Below are 26,867 nucleotides of genomic sequence, written 5' to 3' on the forward strand. Positions count from 1 at the left end.
CCCCACAGAAATTATTCACGTTTTGGAATGCATGCGAGGAAATACGTGTGCCACTTTCTTTAGAAGCATGATGTCACCCGCCCGAACCGAAACGAGGCAGCCAATGGGCGGACAGCCTCCTCACATGTTTCTGCTTGTCGATATATCTGACAGGACAAGCTTGTCTGCACGGAGCAGAGGCGGGTTTTATTTCCTGTACATCGCGACGTGCATGATCGTAAATGTTTCGCGCTTTAACATTTATTTTGTAATACCTTGTATTATTTTACTAGCATGTGTATAGTGCATGCATGGAAAACACACTAGTGATATTGATTTGTTTACAAATACACTGCTTTGACACAACCCTTAACCTGAAATATTTGCATATTTTTAAACACGAGAAAATGCGAGATTTAAATGTGTCATGGCGGGGAAGATGAAATAATTAAACCCAAAGGATGTGAAACACGAAATATGGAACGATTAAGTGCATTTTCCAAACCAGAATGGTAACGAATATGTGTCATTACTAGCCTAAAATAACTTAGAAATAAATCAGAAACTTAATGTTGTAGTGCCGGGATACAGTAGATTAAAAAACACGGGTTTGCCTTGTTTTGTTTGACTTGGACTTCAAGTGCGGATGTAGCCCAGTGGTAAAGCACTCTCTTGGTGCGCGGTCGATTTGGGGGCAAATATTCGCCCCTTCATTCATTCCATATAATGATATATAAGCCCCATAAAAAAATCCCGCTTTACATTGATGAAGGAGGGTTTTTTCCCAATCAATGTGCTCCAGGACCAGTGGTGTCGTTAAACAAAACAAACTTCAGTCAACTAGCCGAGTTATTTTATTAGCAGTAGTGAGAAGTCGAAGTCTTGGCAATATTTTGGTCTTAATCTGTAGAAAGAAAGAAAAATCTTTTATTTAACAATGCACTCAACACATTTTAATTTACTTTTAGGCCTATATGGTGTCGCACATGAGGTTAAGAACTAAACATATACAGTGGCGTTGGAACTGGGGTGGCTTTGGACAAAAAAAAACACCCAGAAAACCCAACACCTTTAATTTTTGTGTGTGAGGTCGGGATCGGGACATGATTTGGGTAAACATTACAAGAACCCTGTGCAATGTAGTGATTATCTTGTTAATAACACTTTAATTAGATGATGTAATTTCAGATGTCAAATAGCCTATTGAATTTACCCGGCGCGGGAACAGTACCATTCCTGGTGCGACATTTGGTGCTCCGAAAATTAGCGCAGCATTAACTTTTAACTAGTCAACAACAACAACAAACATCGGGGAAATCATGAAACATGTCGCTGCCAAATCAACCTCGTGACTTTAATTTTCCTAAGAGATCATTTGGTCAGAAAAATCCTGAGAAGCGTTCCTTCAATGATTAGTGGTTTAAGCTACATCCATGGATTTATTATGACGAGGTAATTCATTGAATATGTTGTTGCGGATAACCAGATACCGACCACAACCGGTCACCGTCAAGGACATTATTATATAATTTCAGTTCTGAAATTAAAACGTGAAAATGTCACAATCATACGATTTTTATTCACACACATATTATAGTGGCAACATTAATTTTTGTGCCCTTAAGCATGCACATGTCGATAACTCCTGGAAATTACAAAATAAATTTAAAAAAAAAGATTTACTAAGGGGCCATTCAAATAACAACAGCTGACTGTACTATGTAAAATGGTATTTGCATTTTGCATACTTCCAAATATGTCAAAGAAAAGGGTACAGATGGTGAGACCTCATACAAATCAGACAGACGTTTTCATTGTCATAAAATTATCGGTGAAATGCGCTTTTTTACAAGTATACTCCTTGCTCGCGATATCGCGGCATTTTCATTTTTGTGGTTTAGCACGTGCAACGCCCCCTGGTGGCACTTTTATTCATAGAAATGTGATTACAGACAACACATTGCTTTGCCCGTTAACAAATTTGAAGAAATGTCAAAATTTCTGGTTCTTGACAATCAAAACGAGTCTATACACAGTCACTGTGTTACTATATTTAGAACACACGACCTCTAGAAAAGTATGGAAACATTTAAGGGTCATGCCTATATTTATTGGCAATTTAAACAAAACACATAACTTTTAATATGTTCTATTCTTGGCTTCACTCGATAAATATTGATTATATAACTGTTGAATCTTACTAATATGATGAGCAATTTAGAAAATACCCACACTGTCTTGCAGAAGAAGAATAATTATTATTACCGACTTTTCCATTGGAAAATGTAAATATTTTACTACAATTGAAAAACCAAACGTTTTAAGTTGACTTTTCTTCGTTCTTGCGTTGAAGTTTTGTTTACTAGACATTACTACAAATGTTTGAACAAAAAGAGCCATTTTTGACCGGTGCGGTCCACCGTATTGTAAGGTTTGCTATTTAGCGCGATATCGTGGTAACCTCTCTTGAACGGAAGCCAATGCTATGGTGTACTTCCATCAACTGTTTTAATGTTAGAACTGCATTTATTTGTCAACACAATGTCATGGATGTCATGAAGATATAGCAAAAATTGCAACCCAAATATATTTACCTTCATATATGTTAGTATATTTCTTTATTTCTTCCAAATAGTTAAGTACCGCGATATCGTGGTACCCCAGTATACTTTTGCTACAAAAATATGTATGAAAAACCTGCCACCACACTATGGGCTATACATTTCAATTAGCAGCAAGACATCTTTTATATGCACCCTCCCACAAAAATTCACATACCATTGAGAAGTAACTGTTATTGAGATGAGCTTGTCTACTTTTTAAGGTTATTTTGACGTCACAGTCTCGCTATTTATTCTATTATAACCTTATCCAGATGTGTTACAGTTTGTAGATTAACCAGACTTGGTGTCCATATGAAAGTCGCATACCCTAGTTTGAATCCATGGCAACAAGACGGGTTAAGTTTGGTTAATCTACAAACCTGTAACAAATCTGAATAAAGATGTAATAAAGTGAAACAAGAGTCCATGACGTTGAAACAGGGAAATTCCCTAAAAATATATACTAGAGCTAGTCTCCACAACCGTTGTTTCTCAGAAACGTGCATTTTTAGAATTATGAACAAATTCATCTTGTGTTATTACAAACACCAGGATAATCATAAACACTTTGAAGAATGAATGCACAGAAATGGATAGTCTACACAATAAAATGTAAGTAATGTCTGATAGTAATTATCGTAAATGGCTTTCATAATGAAAAATATGCCATAGTGTTTAAGAACTTGGGTCTGTGTCTTTAATTATCACTTGTTTAATACTATCGCATTTTCAATGAAAATACTCCATTGTTGTACTTAAATTTGATTTCCAGAAGTAGCCATATTTAATAATGAAACATTTTTGTATAATTTGTGTCAGAAAATCACTTGAGGGTACGTAATAAAAACAACACAGACCATGACCCTGCTAGGTGATTATGGGTAACAGGGTTAGAAATGTTTTCAAATTGGACACCACATTTCATGCACTTTAACCAAATTTAAATAGCAGCTCTCTTACTACAGTCTATCTAAATGTTACCAAAATATATCAATTCATTTCCAAGAGTTAAATGGACACACCCTAGTTACGGCTAGTTGTTAACCATTACGGCGTTGTTTTTCGCTATTAAACCCATTTTTTCACAAATACAATTGCACTTTACTTACCGTTTATTATTTAGAATATACATTTCCATTCACCTGAAGTGTTTTTTGGTAATCCTGGTTTTTGTAATACCACAAAATGCATTTTTCCTATTTCATAAATCGCACGCACGTCTGAGAAAAACCCGTTGAGCAGACAAGGTCTAATCTATTTTTAGAGGGGATATTTCCATTTCAATGTCACAGACGTTGGTATATCACGTGACCGTTATCATTTTGGTTCGGTTTGTTTTCTCGTGCACGGTTCGCGCAATCAACATCCGATTTGTTGTTGTTCATTTGTGAGATTTTTCTTCACAGTTCGTGAACATTTTCAGTAAAAATAAAGTTCAGACAAGTAAGTGTCTCAATACAAAATGTTACAAACCCTTAAAACCAATAATTTTGCTAAGTCTTACGATATCTGGAGAAGGGATACAACCAGGACAGAACAGTTGGAACATGTCCAGGAGAGGTGAAAGAAACGCACCCCAAGTCTGTGAAATTTGTCGTGACATAGGCATTGTTGTGCTTCGAGCGACATCTACCGGTGACATCAGAATACTAACTTTCAAAATTATTTCAAGCAATTGGGACATGGGGATTCCCATGGTATTTATCGATATAAAACCTGCTTTTTCACTCCATTTGATAAAAACGTGATCTAAGTGTGTTACAGGTTTGTAGATTAACCAAATTATAATTTATTTTCGCTGGATGGAACTAGGGTGTGCGGCTTTAAAGGGATAGTCTTTTTACCCTCCATACCCTCGGACAGAAACCCTGTAATTAGAAGCCTTTCAGATTGAATATGGGAAAAAAAAGAAACAAAGTTTGTTTTGTTTAACGACACCACTATTAATCATTGGCTATTGGATGTCAGACATTTGGTACTTTTGACATATTTTTAGAGAGGAAACCTGCTACATTTTTCCATTAGTAGCAAGGGATCTTTTATATGCACCATCCCACTAGACAGGATAGCACATACCACAGTCTTTGATATACCAGCCGTGGTGCCTTCGCTAGAACGAGAAATAGCCCAATGATCCTTTGATGGGGATAGATTCCAAACTGACTGCTCATCAAGGAAGCGCTTACCACTGGGCTACGTCTTGCCCCTGAATATGGAACATGACAAAACATTACGAAATGTACCATACTACCAATAAATGTTCAGTTTACTTATTTCATTTATCAAACCTTTCTTCTGGGAAAGGAGAAGTCACTTGACCTCCAACTTTTTTAAATTCTAGATTAGGCCCTATAATGGCAAACTGATGACCATGTCAAGTGATTTGTATCATGGTAATCACTAAAAAAAAAAAAAGTTGGCAGGTTAAATTCAGGGTTGGTCATGTAACCAGAAACAATCACTTGGGTGACATAAACAATTTTCCAAAACAGAATGTATTTTGTTTACAGCATGTAATAGGAAACAAGCATTTCTGTTGTTATTGTTAAACTCTGCTCACTATTCTTTATTATTTATTAAACTTTAGCTTTTTTTATAACATCCTGGTTCATGTATAGCAACATTAATATAATTTGCATTATTGTTTATAGGTCTGCTCGTAATGTGCATAAGGACCCGCCATTATATCATGTTAGTGCGTATGTCACTGGTGGATTGCAAGCAGTTTTTAAACAGATTCGAGCTGGCAAGAAACCTTCAGAACCATCGGGTAGGTGATACTGATAGAAAAACAGATTGTTTTTCTATTTATTTGTTTGTTTATTATTTATTTATTTGTTTATTTGTTTATTTTTTTTGGGTTTTTTTTATTTGTTTTGGAGGGGTACATAAAATATAGAAAGAAAAGATCACCAAGCATCCAGTCTTGATATATATACATAATACTACTATTAATAGATCTGGTGTGATTAATTGTATAATCAGTTAATTTCTTGTTATAAAAACAGGTTATTCAGTCCTTCACATCTGAGGTGCACGATTGCGCTTGTTCTCCCAAGTGCACCCTAATTTTATATGACAAGAGCTTTATGAACCACCTAAAAACATGGTTTCGGCACACTTGCCGCTGGGTATCTGATACGAAGCTGCTTTAACCCCAGTGTTTGGATACTAGTATAATGATATTTTCTTCAGTCAGTGTTCAATGTCTGCTATTTAAAACTTCGTTGTGTCAATATGTGCAAGCTTTACTCAAGATCTTTCCTATATAATGCAAATCACTCACCAGGAGCTTTTAAGAAGAGTAATTTATCACTCGCCTGGTATTTTCAAACATGAAGGACTGATTATCAATCTGTTCACACTCTTAAACGAAGTAGCAAAATATGCACATACATATAATTTAGTTCAGTACCAGTAATAAACTTGCTTTAATTCACTAATTATCTTAGTCTGATTTCATTATTGTGCTCTACTTCTTAACATAAATAATGGATGCAAAAGCAAAGTAGAGTTGTTGGTAAGCATGTTAATGGATAGTAATTTAAAAAGTATAGAGGAAAATTAAATGAATAAACATCAATAATTATATGCATTAAATTAATTTTTAAATAAATGTAATAATAAATCTCCCGAAAAAATCTTTGAATAGATCATGGAAAATGCCGTGAGAATGTCATGGTAAGTCATCAGGGCTCAAATTTAATGGAGGCCATGTGGCAAATTGCCACTGTGCCCTGGAAATTATTTTGCAAGTTACTAATTGGCCATCATACTCGAATACGATCAGTCTACGTCAAATGGCCTTGCCGTCTAATTTACCAAATTTGATGCCTGAGTCATGGAATTTGCTTGGTACATAAGTGTATAAACATTATAATGTATCGAAAGTTGTGATTTTCTTCGTGTTTGCAGCAAAACACAAGAAGCGTGACCAGTTCCGACCGGTAGATGGACAGATTCTCTCACGGCGATACCGCTTGACCGACAAGCTATCTACACAAGGCCAGTTCGCTGTCATCGTGGGAGCCAAGGTTTTTCTTTTAGTCTGTTACTAGGTTTTTGTATGCATCTCTTTACTTAACCGTTCTTATCTGGCATGGTAAGAGCATGCATATAGTTAATCCATTTCTTTTTGTACATTAACATGACCTCTTTTTTAAATTCTTTCTCACCATGTAGATTGGTCTGAATTTCACAGCAGCCAACAGATTGTAATTTTTGCTGAAACTAAACATTCTTATGTGAGCACTGAGGCTGCAAAACCCAAATGGCAATCTATCACTCATTCCCCATTACTTCCTGAGACTTGTTCAAGTCATTTTAGCTCCCTTTAGCATGTGAATTTATATTATATTAATATGATAATACCTCAAATGGGTCCCCCATAATCTAAGTTAGGGGAGCATTTAATAACATCTTTAATTTGTTTCAGTATGAAGTCTGGTGTACTTTTTGATCGTAAACATTTTGATTTAAAAGGTCAATAAATGTTGTTTTTAATACATTGTAATTAGGACTTAATCAGAACACTACAAGTAAAAATAAAACTCTGCGAAGTTCAGGGGATATACCACCTGGGAGAATTAGATTAATCTCTCATCCCCATCTTTTAAATGATGCTCTGACTGGTATATGATGTAGGAGCATATTAAGATGACTTACTCCAACATAACATAATATGTGTGCAAGTTTAACTGCGCACTAGCTTGAGCACTTGTTGAACATGTTTGTGAAATTATTACAAGTAGATGTTTCTCGTTTTGTGTTACAGGATGTGTTTTGTGAGGACAGGCCGGTGATAATAAAAGTGATGCACCAGTCGTTTTATAACATCGGACTGCAGGAGAGACATTGTCTGTGGAGACTGGCTGTGGCTGATCCGTGTCACTTCTCTCACACGGTGCATCTTCTGGTACGTAATCACACCTATTTACAACATTTCTTTTAAAGAAAAACGAGAGTAATTTCAGTGTCTTACACTACATTGGCTGGTATTGTAATCACACCTCTTTACTGACCAACATTTCTTTTTCAAAAAGAAAAAAGAGAGATGATTTAAGTGGTGTAATTACTTTATTTTTTTATCAAATGACCAATTGCTAACGGCAGTAGGGAATGCTGTGGATTTTTTTAATTCTCCATGACACTTTATATGGTGAGGACTATATTCCAGTTTTATTCAGTGTTATGGTTTTTTGCCATGGACATTTTCTTATTTGCAGGGGTTGGATCAAGGTAGCATTTCAAGGAGCAAACATACTAAATATTACATGTACAATAAAACCTGTCTAAACCAGATCATGCTGGGCACCTACTATTTATCCGATTTAGACAGGATTCAGTGTTTAGAAGTTGTATTTTAGAATTTAGCAAATTCAGAACAATGAAACTTGCGACGGTTTTGACAGGATTGAGGTTTGTTCAGGGTCCTGTTTACACAAGTTTCACTGTATATTATTCATTTATGTTTTGTTGGTAATATTAAAGAACCTAATATTGTGTAAATAGCTAGACACTTTAGTTTTCACATGACTACGTTAAACCAGTTTATAGAATTCTGTTTTATAATCTATAAAGCTGTATTAGGCATAACATAAAATATTGTTTCCAGTTATTTGACTGACCATAATTTAACCTGCTGATCCCAATAGTTTTTTAAAACAATTTTTAAGAAAAACAATCACTAGATAAAATAATTGTTCAAATAAACTGGTTTTCCTACATGCTTAAACTGTTTGTTTTTAGTCCCCTACTGATCCAACCAGAGGGGACTATAGGTTTCATCCCTGTCCTTCTGTCTGTCTGTCTGTTTATCCCACATATAGTTTTTCAGATGGGTTTTTTTAGAAAGCCTTGAGATATTAAGGTGACATTTTGTGTATAGCTTTATCATGTACTGTTACAGATCAAGTTTGACTTTCATGGCAATTTACTTATTTGTGATGGAGTTATGGCCCTTGAACTTAGGAGATATGAAAAAATTATTTCAGTAAGCCTTGAGATATTGACCTGATATTTTGTATATAGCTTTATCATGTACTGTTACTGATCAAGTTTAACTTTCATGGTGATTTACCCACTTTTCAGAAAAGTATGGCCCTTGAACTTAGCAGATAAGAAAAATTGTTGTGTTTGGTAAGGGACATGTATTGCTTTAGCAGTACTCTCAAACTGCTTGTTTAATCTGTTATAGGAAACAAGCAGCTTTGGTTTGTTCAGTTTTATACCTTACAAAATTAGCATTTTTTTAATGGATGCTTTTGGATCAAGGAGGGTATCAATTTAGCGTAATGAGATGTTTTTAACATAAAACTAAAAATTCACTTTTGTTTGTAAAAGAACACTAAAATTCCCAATGTCAAAGTCATGGTCATGAAGTCAAAATATGAGAAATAAAACCCCGTACTACCTGTTCTCCATATAATAATACTTAACATTTTTCCTCTTTCTGTTTTTTAATAGAATACCTTTACGTTTGATGGACATTTTTGTTTAGTGTTTGAATTTCTTCACCCTACTCCAATAACTGGTGTCTTTGAAGAATATAATCTGCCAAACTGTCAGGTACGTAATTTTCTGGCATAAATATTGTATCATTTTGGTAACTATTCGTTGAATTAGGTCGGTCTTCATTTTTCATTGTTTCTTTCATGTTTTGATTACAAATGTATTAAAGTGATGCATGATGCAGACTTCAAAGTGTGAATCAGAAAAAAACTAAATTAATCATCTTCATCTTACAAAACGAATTGTAGCTTGAACGTGTTTGAATTTGGAATTGGGTATAGCGAATCTATCAAAGGATTAAAAATATTTGTTTTGTTATATTCAATAATTTTTGGGTGGGGGAATCAACATTCTTCTCTTAAATAAACTGATATGATACGGTCACGTGAATTTATTCACAACATTTGATACAAAACAACACAGTTTAGGGGATTATGGGGGACATTAACAATAGGCCTTATGACTTGGAAAAGATGTTCACTATGATAAACTCTTCCACACTTTGGCTATGTGTAACATATCACAAAAATAGATATATATCTATATACAAGATGGTAAGATTTTCCTACCTTGAGTTATGCAGATACTTGCATTCAGAGTTTTAGTTTGTTTTTTGGGGTGTTTTTTTTCACATTTGGTCTCTTAATGTGAACAATTCTTTTTTAGTTAATTGAGAAGATCAGGAAGGTTGCGTTCCAATTACTAAAGGTTCTAGGTTTTCTTCAACGGCAGAACACCATTCACGCAGACATCAAACCTGAGAACATTCTTCTTAAGGATGGTACTTTCAGTTTTGTCTTATTTAACAATATATGTGAATAATATCCAGAAATTATGTCACTAATTAATACAAATTTTTCTGCACCTATAGTGTTATTTATTTTACAAGCTCTGAATGTCAAACATTTGGAGCAGTTTTTAAGAAATGTTCTTATTGTATCAAGGCGGGTTTTTTGCTATTGTAAGAGCCACTTTTTATTTATAACTTTAATATGTCAACATTTAAATTATTTAGTTCAGTAGTAGTCATAATCTGGGTCATCCAAAAAGTTAAAAACAAGAAATTAGGGATGGGAGGGCATCTGCAATTAGTAAATAAAATCTTGGTGTATCATGCATGCTTGAGGGCAGATAACTCCATAGCAGACACTGAATTACAAAGTATATAAAAGATGACCAAACTGGGGGCGTTTTGGATGTTTCTTACCATAACGTTTGCTAACTAGAATAGGAAGAAACTAGAAATTAACTTTTCCACACATTCTGTTTTCATTATTCAACTTGTTCAAGCAAGCAGGGTTTATTGTCTTGTGACTATTATTGTAATTTTTACAAATTAAAAACATTAACTCTACTTTAGTTAATTTTCTGATGTTCAATTTATTATTTTAGAGTCATCTGTGTTGACCTTAGTCCATTTGTGTTATGATTCCAGTGCACGATGTCGGTTCGTTGAAGGTGATCGACTTTGGAAATGCCATTCACCACATCCACAAAGAGGTTTCCTTGTACTACCATGACTTTGAGCTGCAAACTCTGCTGTACAGAGCCCCAGAGGTAACATTATTGACTGGGATCTATTGGTTAGTGTTTAATAAATAGACACAACTACATACCAGTTGTTTCCCATGTTATTATAGTGCACAAGAATATTATACGCCGAAACCGCGTAGCGGTCAGGTTGTATAGGTCTTGCGCACTATAAACAAGTGCAATAAATAACATGGCAATACAACTGGTATATTCTATATTATGATTAACAAAAGTCTGGAAAGTTGATTGAATTTTATGGAATTAGCATTTGCGTTCCGTCAAGGAACATGATGTCATTCCTGGCTAGGGACATTCGGGTGAACACATACTATGCATGCAAGATTTTGTATCACTCATATGTTCGATAAAATATTTTTTTATTGCACGGTCAGAATTGTCTGTATTACTATAGTACAATTAAATGGGTATGTAATAAAATACTTCAAAAAGGCTCTAGGTCTTCAAGCAGTTTGGTTTATGGTTTATAAACTGATAATGTTTCACTACCTTAGAAAACCCATAAGCCAGGATGGAACAGATTTAGAAATGGTTATATTTTTGTGTACTTATGGATAAAGGGATTTTTGTGGATTTATGCACCATTGCTTTGTTTTGTGAACTGTTACAGGGTTATGTTTGTGGTCTATTGCCATGATACAAGAAAATGTTTGGTATTTTGATTTGTAGCCAGTATTTGTGAAAAATTGAAGCTAGAACAACTGATCCTGAAATATCAATGTATTTTTTTTTTAATTAAAACATTCTGGTATCAAAAATAGTTTAGCAATAATTGATTAGTGATTTTCTTTTCATATATCAGTCTGATTTTCACCTGTTTGCATCCCAGTCCACCCCCCCCCCCCCCACCCCACCCCCCAGTAAACAATACTGGAAATTTGTTGAAACATTGGGACCAAGTGGGTTAATATGGAGAGTGGGTGTGTAAATGGAGATGCTAGGTATACATACAGCATTGATTTGATAAGAGGAAACCCTAAAGTTTTCCATGATGTTTTAGGTGATGTTTGGAATCCCGTTTGGGACGGAGGTGGACATGTGGTCTCTTGGATGTGTTCTGGCCGAGCTCTATCTCGGAGAGAGTCTGTTCAGTGGAACAACTAAAGATGAATTGCTGCACAGTGTAAGTATATGTTCAATTCTGTCATTGGAATTTTTCACGTCTTTGTTACAATTCTGGCAGTTAGGATTTGCTACTTCTACTATATTTGTAGAGACAGAGGAAATGGGTGTGGTGTTATGAGGCTTCTGAAAAATAGTTCCAATAAGGTGAAGATGTAAAACAGCCCGTCAACAGTCTTTGATTGCTCAATTAAAAAAAAAATAGAATAAAAGTTATTGCATAATTTCCCCATCTTCATAAACTGTTAGGGATGGAATATTAATACTTGTATACAATGAAATAAAATACATACTTGTTCCCTGAATGAATTACAGTGTTCTAAACAATCATTTATGAACATTTGACCTTTTATGACACCCAGTAATAGTCGATGTGTATTTTTGTGCTGGGGTGTCATTAAACATTCATTCATTCATTCATTCATTTTGAATATTAGATTGTGTAGAATAATATAACGTCACCGTACAAGTATGAGATGTCCATGTTTAAGAACATTTTGAAATCATGGACAATTTTCATTATTCTGGTTCACTGGTAGAAAACTAACTCAAAATATAACATTGATTAATACAGTTTGATGTTATCAAGTTTCATTACATTCTCAAGTCTCACACTGGAACAAATTTAGTTTTAGCCAATTTTCAGATATTTATATTATTTCATTGAAAATTAATCAAAGGTGGTTAATTCAAAAAAGATTTAGTCTCTTTGTATAACAAATAGTAATCGGCTAATATGCCACAATGGACTGGGTTAACCCTGATTCTGATTAATATTTCACCCTTTTGTTACAGATGACTAAACTACTGGGCCGGTTTCCAGTGAATGTTTTCCGGCGTGGAAAGTTTTTTGAAAACCATCAGACAGTAACTTCCAAAATACCACAACCTGACAGTGAGTCAAAGCATCTTACACTTAGAAATTTAATATTGTTTTCAACACTTCCATTTTTTATATCATTGGAATAAAACTATTGCAATTAGATGTAGATTTTTATTACAATTTTCCATCATTACCGAGATAATGAAGTTTCTGTTCTGTGTTAAAGAGTATGTATTTATTTGTATTTGACAGTTTAAATTATTCGTCATTTCAGCAACAATCTGTGTGATGCAACACTTACGAGACAGTCGAAACTATGCATTTGCGAACTTCTTGGCAGAATTGTTAAGATACAATCCAGGTATGATATTTATTGAAATACATCTCGGGTGAAAAAAGGACACTCTTGTATCTGGGTATTATTGTTTATGTCTCGCCTTCAGACAGTGTAAAATAGATGTTACTTTTCCAACAGAAATTTTTATTTGTAGCTAGGCAATTGAAATTTGGTCTCCAAGTTACAAAGTTAAAAAAACCAAAAACAAAATAAAAGTCTTAACATTTTAAAATCCAAACAAAAATTAAAATTAAATTTTAAGAATAATGTTTGGTATTTTTTTTAATAGTCGTCAGAATGTTTATTCTATTTCATAGTAGGAGGATGTATGTCCATGGATTCGATACCACACCCTGAAATTATTCTAATGAAGTTGACACCTTTTATTTTACAGACCCATTGTGCTATTTGTGATTTTGTTTAGTTGTCTGCTTGGATGTTTTGTTCCATTTACTGTCGTATGTTAAACTCATATTTTTAAAATGTGCTTTACTCTTCAGTGATTTATTTGCAGATGAAAGGTTGACACCCACTCAGGCTCTTCGTCACTCCTTCTTGGCTCCAGAATTCTCACTGGGCTATTTTATACCAAGTGGTAATGTTATACCAAATTTGTAATTTTGTAAAACATTTTAACAGCTTCTTTTAAAGAAAAGAACATTTAGCTTCTCATTTAAAATATGCATATGAATTATTATCTGTCTGTCTGTCTGTTCATCTGTCCCATATATAGTTTTTCTTCTTCTTTTTCCCACAATGCCTCAAGATATAAAGACGAAATTTTGTGTATAGCTTTATCATATAGGAGGTGAGACGTAGCCCAGTGATAAAAGTGCTCTTTTGATGCACGGTCGGTTTGGGATTGATCCCAGTCAGTGGGCCCATTGGGTCGGTTTGGGATTGATCCCAGTCAGTGGGCCCATTGGGTCGGTTTGGCATTGATCCCAGTCAGTGGGCCCATTGGGTCGGTTTGGCATCGATCCCAGTCAGTGGGCCCATTGGGTCGGTTTGGCATCGATCCCAGTCAGTGGGCCCATTGGGCTATTTCTCACTCCAGCCAGTGCACCACGACTGGTACATCAAAGGCTGTACTATCCTGTCTATGGGGTGGTGCATATAAAAGATACCTTACTGCTACTTGAAAAGAGTAGCTCATGAAGTGGCAACAGCGGGTTTTCTTCCTCAATATTTGTGTGGTCCTTAACCATATGTCTGACGCCATATAACTGTATAAATACAATATGTTGAGTGCGTCGTTAAATAAACCATTTCCTTCCTTCCGTATCATATAGTTACGGACCAACTTTGACTTTACAGAGTTATGGCCCTTAGGAGATAAAAATGTTGGGCCAGGTAAGGGACATGTATCATGTTAGCAGTTCTCTCAGAATGCTTGTTTAACAATAACTTGGTGTAGTTTAATCTACAAATATTCTCAGTTGCATAAGCATATCTATGGAATGTATTCCATTGTGGATTTAAGTGATTGACTTTTAGTTCTTGTGGCAGTTATAAAGTATATAATTTAATTTAATTTTTTTATCTATCTCCACAGCTCATAGCTTGCCTAATTGTATCGACATAAATCCAAGGTCTTACAGATTAGCTCCCAAGATACCAGCAGAACTAAAACGTCAGAATCCATCAACATTTGACTTGCTTAAGATGGGCACTCAATTCAGTGAATCAAATCAAGTACCTTGCAATAAAATTGCCAAAGTTTGCCCGTTTGAACCCAACACTTCGGAAATGCAAAGTCCTAGAGTGGAACTAAAAACTGTGTTGTCTTCATCTAGGACTGATGTTAGTACACAACATCCTGCTGGATCCAGTAATGACTTGATTGACGGGGTAGTAGAGCAATCTTACAAACAGAAGGACTCCGGTGGTTTAGACATCTTGGAGACGTTGGCAGAAAATCAGGTCAGCGTAAAATCCAAAAACAAGCAAGTGAATTCTGAACTGAAGAAGAGTGAAACGGATCATTCTGACTCCAACATTTGTTTGAATTCCACAAAGCTACAGAATCTTATGGCCATGATCACGGTAGAACAGGAGAGGGTGGAAGACTTGATGGATGGCAAAGAGAAACGAGAGAGAACTCATTTTAATGCAGGTGTAAAACAAACACACGTGAAATCATCATTCAGTTTTGTTAGGGAAAACCGGAGAAGGAAAAAACCAGTTGTGAATAGCACAAACTTTCTTTGTGAATACGCATCAAGTAGTTCTGAATCTGATCATGATGACTGCTCGGTTATAGAAATTACAGCACAAGAGAAAGAGCTGGCAAAAAAATTCTGTTTGTCTAACTCTTTTTCACAAGATAGCATCACTAACAACAAGCCGATTCTGCCATCATATGCAACAGACTCAACCAATAAGCTAAAAAATGAATCGGTACCGATATATTCTGTCGGTGAAATCTTTCCATCTCCGTCAAAAAAATCTTTGTCTGAAAATAACGAATCCACAAAAAATAAAGTGTCAAAAAGCAACTCAAAGCTAATCAAATCAGGACTTGATCATGTTGACAATACTGATAGTGAAGTTAAAGTCTTGGGTAATTTTAGATGTATTAGTTTACACAAACAAAACTCAAACAGAAAACCGTTAATTTCTCATTCTAGACGGACAAGAACAGCAAAACGAAAGTTAATGTTTACGAAAGCTTTTCATATGGCTAAGTGTGAAAACAAAGCAAATACTGTAAAAGGTTTGAGGTTGTGGAATGAGAAATACAACAATGCCAAGAAAAAACAGATGAAGAAAAAGAACACCAGGACCAGTCTAGACAAGATGAATTCTGAACAAACAGACACCAAGGTAGTAGAGGATGATCCTTTTGAGTTTACGGTGACACCTTTGAAGAGTTCTAAAGCAATACAGAAAGCAGCTACCACAGAGGGGAAGAAACCTGTAAAATCCAGGAGGAAATCTCAAAATACTGTTTCAAAAGTGTGTAGGAATGTTGTATCTCTTCAAAAGGAGAAAGCTAATAACAAGAAGTCGACAAGTAATGACCTAGGCAGCACACTTGCGAAAAGTCCTGTTTCTAAAGTCACAAGGGTGGAAAATCTTGACCGTGTTTTCAAAAAATACAATAAAATGAAAGATATTTCACCAATTAGTGCTACAGCAGTACGCGAGTACACACCACGGAGTGAAGCTAAGAGGAGGAGTTTGTTTTCTGAATCTGGTGTTCATTCAGCACACTCTCCTTGTAAAAGAAAATGTGTACAAAAACAGCACAAGGAAGAAACAGCATTAGACAGTCCTGGAAATCAGTCACAACACGTCTCTTTGAATTCTACAGAACAGAATCCAAAACGACCAAGAAAAGTACCAGATTCCAATGTAATCTCAGATAGACTTACTCCTGTAGTGAATGAAATTACAGACGTGCACTTGCCATCTTCCCCAAGCAGTGTGCATAAACAAATGAAAACCATTCAGCAAAGAACTCTTTGTGAGGATGAACATTCATTACTTACTACAATTAGATCTCTATCTAGTGTAAAGACAAGACATAAAATTGTTTTGCAGATGGTAAAAAGCAGAGTGACTGAATCAGTTAAACAGATGTCGGACAGACAAAACTCAACCCACAGTGATACTGACATGTCTAATGAAAAGGTAATTCTGTGGATGTTATTTTGGATGCAGTGTTTGTTGTTGTTTTTTGGAGGGGAGCAGGGTACTTAATCTGTAACATACCAAACACAGGGATGGGTGGGACATAGCCGAGTAGTAAAGTGCTCGACTGATACACGGCCGGTCTAGTTCTAGGATCGATCCCCGTCAGTGGGCCCATTAGACTATTTCTCATTCCAGCCAGTGCTCTACATCTGGCATAACAAAGCTCATGGTATGTATTATCCTGTCTGTGGAACGCTGCATGTAAAAGATCCCTTGTTGCTTAGCCCATTTAGTGGTGGCAGCAGGTTTCCTTTCCCGTTATCCATGTGGTCTTTAACCATATGTCAGACACCATTATATGGTTATACTGCAATTAAAATGTGTTTGAGTGTGTCATTAAATAAAACTTTTCTTCCTTCCTTTTTACCTAAACTCTTAGGAGGTGTGTTTTGTGTTTATATTAAAAACTATTAAAGATATAAGATTCTGAACATTAATAAAAACCCTCATGTAAATTTATACGAATTAAATAACTTGGATTTAAATCTTTTAGTAAAAATAAGTCCATTTTAAATAAAGATATTGATAATAATGCCACAGGAACCACAGAAGTAGAATGGCAGAAACTTGGAACTCGATTAATTAGCCCACTGGTTCAAGAAAGCTACAATAAACATAAAAATATGTATACTTCTATATCCATGAGGTTAAAGTCATCACGTTTTGCTTAAACAAGATATGAATAAGATTTTTGGTGTTTTCCAGGCTGAAAGTACATCATGTGAGAAAAACACAAATTTACCAGAAGATGATGACGTAAGTCTACAGAAACTCAAAAAATTATTTTATTTTATTGCAGTCATTGCTGTGAATCTCTCAAATACTGTGGGGGCGGGACATAGCCAGGTGGTAAATAGCTCCTCTGATGCACGGTCGATCTAGGGTCGATCCCAGTTGGTGGACATTGAATCACTGTAATACTGTGGGGATGAGATGTAGCCCAGTGGTAAAGAGATTGTCTGATGCACGGTCGATCTAGGGTCGATCCCAGTCGGTGGACATTGAATCACTGTAATACTGTGGGGATGAGATGTAGCCCAGTGGTAAAGAGATTGTCTGATGCACGGTCGATCTAGGGTCGATCCCAGTCGGTGGACATTGAATCACTGTAATACTGTGGGGATGAGATGTAGCCCAGTGGTAAAGAGATTGTCTGATGCACGGTCGATCTAGGGTCGATCCCAGTCGGTGGACATTGAATCACTGTAATACTGTGGGGTTGAGATGTAGCCCAGTGGTAAAGAGCTCCTCTGATGCACGGTCGATCTAGGGTCGATCCCAGTCGGTGGACATTGAATCACTGTAATACTGTGGGGATGAGATGTAGCCCAGTGGTAAAGAGCTCGTCTGATGTGTGGTCGATCTAGGGTCGATCCCAGTCGGTGGACATTGAATCACTGTAATACTGTGGGGATGAGATGTAGCCCAGTGGTAAAGAGCTCCTCTGATGCACGGTCGATCTAGGGTCGATCCCAGTCGGTGGACATTGAATCACTGTAATACTGTGGGGATGAGATGTAGCCCAGTGGTAAAGAGCTCCTCTGATGCACGGTCGATCTAGGGTCGATCCCAGTCGGTGGACATTGAATCACTGTAATACTGTGGGGATGAGATGTAGCCCAGTGGTAAAGAGCTCCTCTGATGTGTGGTCGATCTAGGGTCGATCCCAGTCGGTGGACATTGAATCACTGTAATACTGTGGGGATGAGATGTAGCCCAGTGGTAAAGAGCTCCTCTGATGTGTGGTCGATCTAGGGTCGATCCCAGTCGGTGGACATTGAATCACTGTAATACTGTGGGGATGAGATGTAGCCCAGTGGTAAAGAGCTCGTCTGATGCACGGTCGATCTAGGGTCGATCCCAGTCGGTGGACATTGAATCACTGTAATACTGTGGGGATGAGATGTAGCCCAGTGGTAAAGAGCTCTTCTGATGCACGGTCGATCTAGGGTCGATCCCAGTCGGTGGACATTGAATCACTGTAATACTGTGGGGATGAGATGTAGCCCAGTGGTAAAGAGCTCCTCTGATGTGTGGTCGATCTAGGGTCGATCCCAGTCGGTGGACATTGAATCACTGTAATACTGTGGGGATGAGATGTAGCCCAGTGGTAAAGAGCTCGTCTGATGTGTGGTCGATCTAGGGTCGATCCCAGTCGGTGGACATTGAATCACTGTAATACTGTGGGGATGAGATGTAGCCCAGTGGTAAAGAGCTCCTCTGATGTGTGGTCGATCTAGGGTCGATCCCAGTCGGTGGACATTGAATCACTGTAATACTGTGGGGATGAGATGTAGCCCAGTGGTAAAGAGCTCGTCTGAGCTCGTCTGATGTGTGGTCGATCTAGGGTCGATCCCAGTCGGTGGACATTGAATCACTGTAATACTGTGGGGATGAGATGTAGCCCAGTGGTAAAGAGCTCCTCTGATGTGTGGTCGATCTAGGGTCGATCCCAGTCGGTGGACATTGAATCACTGTAATACTGTGGGGATGAGATGTAGCCCAGTGGTAAAGAGCTCCTCTGATGTGTGGTCGATCCCAGTCGGTGGACATTGAATCACTGTAATACTGTGGGGATGAGATGTAGCCCAGTGGTAAAGAGCTCCTCTGATGTGTGGTCGATCTAGGGTCGATCCCAGTCGGTGGACATTGAATCACTGTAATACTGTGGGGATGAGATGTAGCCCAGTGGTAAAGAGCTCGTCTGATGTGTGGTCGATCTAGGGTCGATCCCAGTCGGTGGACATTGAATCACTGTAATACTGTGGGGATGAGATGTAGCCCAGTGGTAAAGAGCTCCTCTGATGTGGGTCGATCTAGGGTCGATCCCAGTCGGTGGACATTGAATCACTGTAATACTGTGGGGATGAGATGTAGCCCAGTGGTAAAGAGCTCCTCTGATGTGTGGTCGATCTAGGGTCGATCCCAGTCGGTGGACATTGAATCACTGTAATACTGTGGGGATGAGATGTAGCCCAGTGGTAAAGAGCTCGTCTGATGTGTGGTCGATCTAGGGTCGATCCCAGTCGGTGGACATTGAATCACTGTAATACTGTGGGGATGAGATGTAGCCCAGTGGTAAAGAGCTCGTCTGATGTGTGGTCGATCTAGGGTCGATCCCAGTCTGTGGACATTGAATCACTGTAATACTGTGGGGATGAGATGTAGCCCAGTGGTAAAGAGCTCGTCTGATGCACGGTCGATCTAGGGTCGATCCCAGTCGGTGGACATTGAATCACTGTAATACTGTGGGGATGAGATGTAGCCCAGTGGTAAAGAGCTCGTCTGATGTGTGGTCGATCTAGGGTCGATCCCAGTCGGTGGACATTGAATCACTGTAATACTGTGGGGATGAGACGTAGCCCAGTGGTAAAGAGATTGTCTGATGCACGGTCGATCTAGGGTCGATCCCAGTCGGTGGACATTGAATCACTGTAATACTGTGGGGATGAGATGTAGCCCAGTGGTAAAGAGCTCGTCTGATGTGTGGTCGATCTAGGGTCGATCCCAGTCGGTGGACATTGAATCACTGTAATACTGTGGGGATGAGACGTAGCCCAGTGGTAAAGAGATTGTCTGATGCACGGTCGATCTAGGGTCGATCCCAGTCGGTGGACATTGAATCACTGTAATACTGTGGGGATGAGACGTAGCCCAGTGGTAAAGAGATTGTCTGATGCACGGTCGATCTAGGGTCGATCCCAGTCGGTGGACATTGAATCACTGTAATACTGTGGGGATGAGACGTAGCCCAGTGGTAAAGAGATTGTCTGATGCACGGTCGATCTAGGGTCGATCCCAGTCGGTGGACATTGAATCACTGTAATACTGTGGGGATGAGACGTAGCCCAGTGGTAAAGAGATTGTCTGATGCACGGTCGATCTAGGGTCGATCCCAGTCGGTGGACATTGAATCACTGTAATACTGTGGGGATGAGACGTAGCCCAGTGGTAAAGAGATTGTCTGATGCACGGTCGATCTAGGGTCGATCCCAGTCGGTGGACATTGAATCACTGTAATACTGTGGGGATGAGACGTAGCCCAGTGGTAAAGAGATTGTCTGATGCACGGTCGATCTAGGGTCGATCCCAGTCGGTGGACATTGAATCACTGTAATACTGTGGGGATGAGACGTAGCCCAGTGGTAAAGAGATTGTCTGATGTGTGGTCGCTCTAGGGTCAATACTGGTGGGACCATTAGGCCGTTTCTCATTCCAGCCAGTGCACCAAGACTAATATACCAAAGATTGTGGTATGTGCTGTCCTGTCTGTGGGATGGTGCCTATAAAAGATCCTTTGCTACTAATGTAAAAATGTGGCAGGTTTCCACTCTACATCATGTCAGAATTACCAGATGTTTGACATCCGATAGCTGATTAATAAATCAATATGCTCTAATGGTGTTATTAAAGAAAACAAACTAACTAATACTGTTTTCATAATTACCTCATACGGCATCTAATATGTGAACATATGATCAGCACTTTGTTTTCAAAAATATTATGGATACATTCTTTTGAATATTTTATTTCATAAACAAAGCAAATATTGGATTATTATGGAAAATATATAAGGTTCATGATAAAATTTAGGTCATGTAAAATAATGGAAGTGCAATAATTTTTGCTAAACTATGATCAACCCACTACCCATATATATATATATATATATATATATATATATATATATATATATATATATATATATATATATATACATACATACATATACTAAATATGATGCTTCAGACCTTCCCTTGTGATTATCTGTGGATCTACCCTTAATGATTTTGTGATGTTTATCAGTGTGAACAGTAAAATTCATGACAGATCCTACATCATATTATAATTCCTTTGTTGTAAAATATTTTATGTTTATTTACACTGGCTTTTATTTTCTGTTGTAGGATATCATTTTGCTGGAAGTTTAGTGAATGCTGATGTCCAGCCAAATAGGAAAAGGAAAAACAATATTTTCTCTGAAAAGGGGACAGTGATTATAATGAAATAATAATGTGTACATACGTGTGAAAATATATTCTTGTCAGACTCCTGGAGCAATTGGAATTTAACAGTCAGACAAGCGGTGTGCAAGATATAACTTGCCTGTGGCATTCAGCAGAGCAAGAGTTGTTTTAGTTGTTCAGTAGTTCAGTTCCCCCAAAACATTAGAAACACCATGTACTGTGGCATAACCATATACATTATGTTACAATTACATATATGTGGTACAGCATATCTGGATTTTACATATTTGAGGCTTGTACTGAGAGGCCATTTAAATGTAATTGTGTAATTATCTTGGTGTTTATTTAAAACATTAAACACTAATGCTGGTGAATAATTAAATTTAATAGTTTTGTCAGTATAAACCACCATATAAGATTTATCAATGAAATCTATCATGGTCAAATCAATTACTTCATTGGGGATCTTCTTGGGGTGGGATGTGGGAAAGTAGCCGCTCAATGGAATCCGATTAGGTGATGGGGTGTCATTGTCTCAACCAGTGCCCCACAACTGGTACATTAAAGGCCTTGGTATGTACCGTCAAATTATGGGTGGAAAAAATGCATGTAAAAATACCTTGCTGCTTTTTTGGTAGTTGTCTGGTGGCAGGACAGGTGATTTTCTCTGGACTTCACACGTTAGTCCCCTAATATCCATAGTTTAAAATATGCCAAAGTGTTGTTTAACAAATACAGTGAAACCTCTCAAAACCAGACCACCTCAAAACCAGACGTTTTTATAACCTCTCTAAACTGGATACCTCTCAAAACCAGACGTTCTCTAAACTGGATACCTCTCAAAACCAGACGTTTTTCACACCTCTCTAAACTGGATACCTCTCAAAACCAGACTATAAACTTGTTACTGTGATTCTCCGGTTTTGAGGGTTTCCCTGTATTCCTTTTCCTGTCACTGAGATTATTGTATTGGTATTCATAGTATGAAACATTGTAGTCAGGTGAAATTCACTGGATTAATTTGTATTTATTCAAATGATTACATTTGTTAAAAGTAATATCAATCACTGGCAGCATCTACTTTAGATTTCGTGTAACTGCACAAATTCTGCATGCGAAACGATGGATACCATTTTATTTATGTTTATGTATTACAATGTATATTGGATGCGGGTAATTTATTTTTCTGTGGTATACTTTCATGTTTAAAACTGTCGTCATGTAATTAATTATATTATCAAGTTTTATGTACAAAACAATTTTTATTTTAAAATATACTTGTACATAGTCACCATTGTTAAAATTATGGAAGACAGAATATGAAATTGATATAAATCTTGAAAAATTAGCATTGGACCCACAATCAAACAAACAAGGTTCAAATCCCTTCAGAGGCTAGTTCATACCTTTATATTTATCTAATTATAAGCCTGTCATTCTCATAATTTTAATTTCTCATTATTCATATACCATTGTTTGCTACTCAATAGCTGGTTGTGTTGGAATGTTTGTCACTGAATGAATGAATGAATGAATGAATGTTTTAGAACACCCCAGCATCAAAACGATACATCAGCTATTGGATGTCAAGCAAGAGTAAATATATGAATATAAAAAAAGTGCAAACTCTTGCACAAAAAGTAAAAATATCAAGGTAGGTAAAATTAAGATTAGAATAAAATTCAGGATCTTTGAGAAATTTCATAATTTTAATTTCTCATTATTCATGTACCATTGTTTGATGCCCAATAGCTGCTTATGATCGAATGTTAGTTGAGGGAAGTCATTGAATAAATGAATGAATGTTTGATGCCCAATAGCTGCTTATGATTTAATGTTAGTTGAGGGAAGTCATTGAATGAATGAATGAATGTTTGATGCCCAATAGCTGCTTATGATTTAATGTTAGTTGAGGGAAGTCATTGAATGAATGAATGAATGAATGTTTGATGCCCAATAGCTGCTTATGATCGAATGATTGAATGAATGAATGAATGTTTGATGCCCAATAGCTGCTTATGATCGAATGTTAGTTGAGGGAAGTCATTGAATGAATGAATGTTTGATGCCCAATAGCTGCTTATGATTTAATGTTAGTTGAGGGAAGTCATTCAATGAATGAATGAATGAATGTTTGATGCCCAATAGCTGCTTATGATCGAATGATTGAATGAATGAATGTTTGATGCCCAATAGCTGCTTATGATCGAATGTTAGTTGAGGGAAGTCATTCAATGAATGAATGTTTTAGGACACCCCAGCAGCACAAAAAGCAACCCAAAGTTATTAGATGGATGTCCAGCAAGGGTAAATATATGAATATAAAAAGCAACCCAAAGCTATTAGATGGATGTCCAGCAAGGGTAAATATATGAATATAAACAGCAACCCAAAGCTATTAGATGGATGTCCAGCACGGGTAAATATATGAATATAAACAGCAACCCAAAGCTATTAGATGGATGTCCAGCAAGGGTAAATATATGAATATAAACAGCAACCCAAAGCTATTAGATGGATGTCCAGCACGGGTAAATATATGAATATAAACAGCAACCCAAAGCTATTACATGGATGTCCAGCAAGGGTAAATATATGAATATAAAAAGCAACCCAAAGCTATTAGATGGATGTCCAGCAAGGGTAAATATATGAATATAAACAGCAACCCAAAGCTATTAGATGGATGTCCAGCAAGGGTAAATATATGAATATAAACAGCAACCCAAAGCTATTAGATGGATGTCCAGCAAGGGTAAATATATGAATATAAAAACCTGTTTTTCACAGGTAGGTAAAATTAAGATTTAGAATAAAATTCAGTATCTTTCAGAAATTTCATTTGCTTAAGATGATTACACTTCACCCACTTGTGTACTGATTGTGCTCACACTGAGCATTAATTATACACTGAAACTGATTAATTCCTAATTAATTTATCATAGACATTGCATATAAATATTTTGTCATAATGTGTCATTAACAAAACTTTTTTTTATGTTAAACTGATTATAAATCATTCAGTTTTATGGATATATATGTATTATTATTGTATTTATATACTGAATGGTACAAGAGACAAGAATCTTAAATGTTTTGCTAAGTTGGCAACATCTTTATGCAATGGTGTTAGGGACGTCAAAAATCTAATATACTGATGGATATAAAAAGACCGTTGAACCACAGCAATTAAGACAATGTCTATATTACATTAAAAATTTTTTAATATAATCCATAGCGAAAAAAGTGCCATGGAGAATTAAAAACTCCATGCCAACTGCAGAGGTTGCACCATCATCTATTGTTTGTTTTAAACGTGTGTGTACTGTATATACACACACACACATGTACATAAATACATACATACATGATAGATCATACATTTTTTATTAAACCTGGACATATATATATTGTAATACTTTATAGATGTTTATAAATACTTGCCTTTAACATTTATGGAGTTTCTCACTTTGCATGGATTTTATTTAATGTCTTTGTTTGAAAAAAAAAGACAAGTTAATAGGAAATTGTTTTATTTATATTAATGTTATCTTCCATTTTTAAAAGTAATTTATGATCTTTTGTGTCATATTTGCTTAACAATTCACAGACATATGCAGTTGTTTCCTTCATTGTGATTGGTTGGGAGATTTTGCAGATGCATGCTTCCAGTGTACATACTAAGACTAATAGTTTCTGGCACTCGTCCTTTTGTACATACTGCCTTCTCTACAGAATGATGTAATCAACGAGTAACAATGACCATACACAACAAGACCAGTTAACCAATAAAAAGGCACATTACTCTGTGTGAATGTGTACTAGACATGGGGTTTGTTTTTTACTCCTTTCTACCAGTTGATCGACTAGAAATAGTTTTATAATTGTTTTCATTGCATGGAAATGCTATTTTCAGTGTAGTTGAGCTTTTATACAAAGAATTTTTTTTTTTTTCAAGATGTTTTTGTTACCAGGGAATTTTAATTTCTATGATGGGTTGAAGTGACATCCCATAGGAGATATGTTATTCAATATAAAAGGCCATGTGTTATGTTATCCTTTCTGGAAAAATGTCTGTTGCAGCATTCTTAGTCGATATTGACAACTTCTGTAGTCCATCTGCATCAAAAGGGAACCAATGAATTAGCATGCAACTATAGTGAATAATGTTAAAAGTTCATATAAAGACATTTTAAATCTATTCCAACTTACATTAAAAAAAAATGGCAAAACGATCGATGCAAATAAAAAACAAATGTAAATCTTAAACAGCCATCAAATTCCAGAAGTTATATTTCCATTTTTAATACAGGGATAAAGGAAACTGATCGAATTGATCCCTATCGGTGGGCCCATTGAGCTATTTTTCGTTCTAGCCAGCGCTTCACAACTGTGCATATAAAAGATCCCTTGCTACTAATGCAAAAATATAGCGGGTTTCCTGTCTCAGATTATAGGTCAGTATTAACAAATATTTGACATCCATTAGTATGGATTTAAAACATGTTTTTATAAGAGTTTTAGCATTCATTATAATTACAAATTTAAGCAGTTAACATTTGTTTTGGTTAACAACACAATTAAAGCAAAATGATATACTAATCATTGGACGTCAAACATTTTATATAGTTTTTACTTATTTTTCGAGAGGATACCTGCTACAATTTTTCATTAGTAGCAAAGGATCCTTTATATGCAACATACCAGACATGATAGCATATAACATGGCCTTTTGTTATACCAGTCATGGTGCACTGGCTGCAACAAGTCCAGCAAGCACTTTACCACTGGGCTGTTCCAACCCTCATTGTGGATTCATTGATTCTTGACATGTCAGCCTCAAGGTAAGTCATCTACCTAGAGCTGCTTGATGAAATTTGAAGATTAAGAATCATATTAAAGAATATGTCAGGATCTGCAATCAGTGGTAGAAAGTAAACAAAACAAGAGCATTATGGAAAATAATTTTCAAAAGGTAGTCTGCTCAATTTTAAACATGATGTATTCACATGAAGAATGGGCAATGAATTCAGAGCCTATACCTGCATAATCATTTTAAATACCATCTTGTACATCCATCAAAGGATACAACTTACAAAGAACAATTCCATCGAAGAGAACATAGTTTAATATATTAAGTTATAATACAACAGAAACTATAGTAAAGTTGTGAAGTCTAGAATATTACTCAATTTTCATCTTATGAATAGGAGTAAAGTTGTTTTGTCGATGGGGTAATCACCCTCTCAAAAGATGTAATCCCACACAGAGAGGAA

General features: G+C 36.5%; 1 protein-coding gene across 2 annotated transcripts; it reads left to right on the forward strand.

Moving 5' to 3' along the window:
• Positions 1-413: 413 nt before the first annotated feature.
• Positions 414-25,415, forward strand: LOC121371678. 2 transcript variants are annotated; one of them, XM_041497747.1, is made up of 15 exons: positions 414-491; positions 1,168-1,431; positions 5,234-5,352; positions 6,498-6,616; positions 7,357-7,497; positions 9,048-9,149; positions 9,759-9,873; positions 10,528-10,649; positions 11,644-11,766; positions 12,561-12,660; positions 12,863-12,949; positions 13,440-13,520; positions 14,481-16,561; positions 17,330-17,380; positions 21,532-25,415. In XM_041497747.1, the coding sequence occupies exons 2-15, from the start codon at positions 1,388-1,390 to the stop codon at positions 21,553-21,555; spliced, it is 3,309 nt and encodes a 1,102-aa protein (XP_041353681.1). In that variant the 5' UTR covers positions 414-491; positions 1,168-1,387; the 3' UTR covers positions 21,556-25,415. The 2 variants fall into 2 exon arrangements, with proteins under 2 accessions (XP_041353681.1, XP_041353682.1); XM_041497748.1 differs by lacking the exon at positions 1,168-1,431 and having other exon boundaries at positions 419-491.
• Positions 25,416-26,867: the final 1,452 nt, after the last annotated feature.

This window comes from Gigantopelta aegis, chromosome 4, assembly GCF_016097555.1.
Source record: "Gigantopelta aegis isolate Gae_Host chromosome 4, Gae_host_genome, whole genome shotgun sequence".
In the NCBI taxonomy this organism is placed as follows: domain Eukaryota; kingdom Metazoa; phylum Mollusca; class Gastropoda; order Neomphalida; family Peltospiridae; genus Gigantopelta; species Gigantopelta aegis.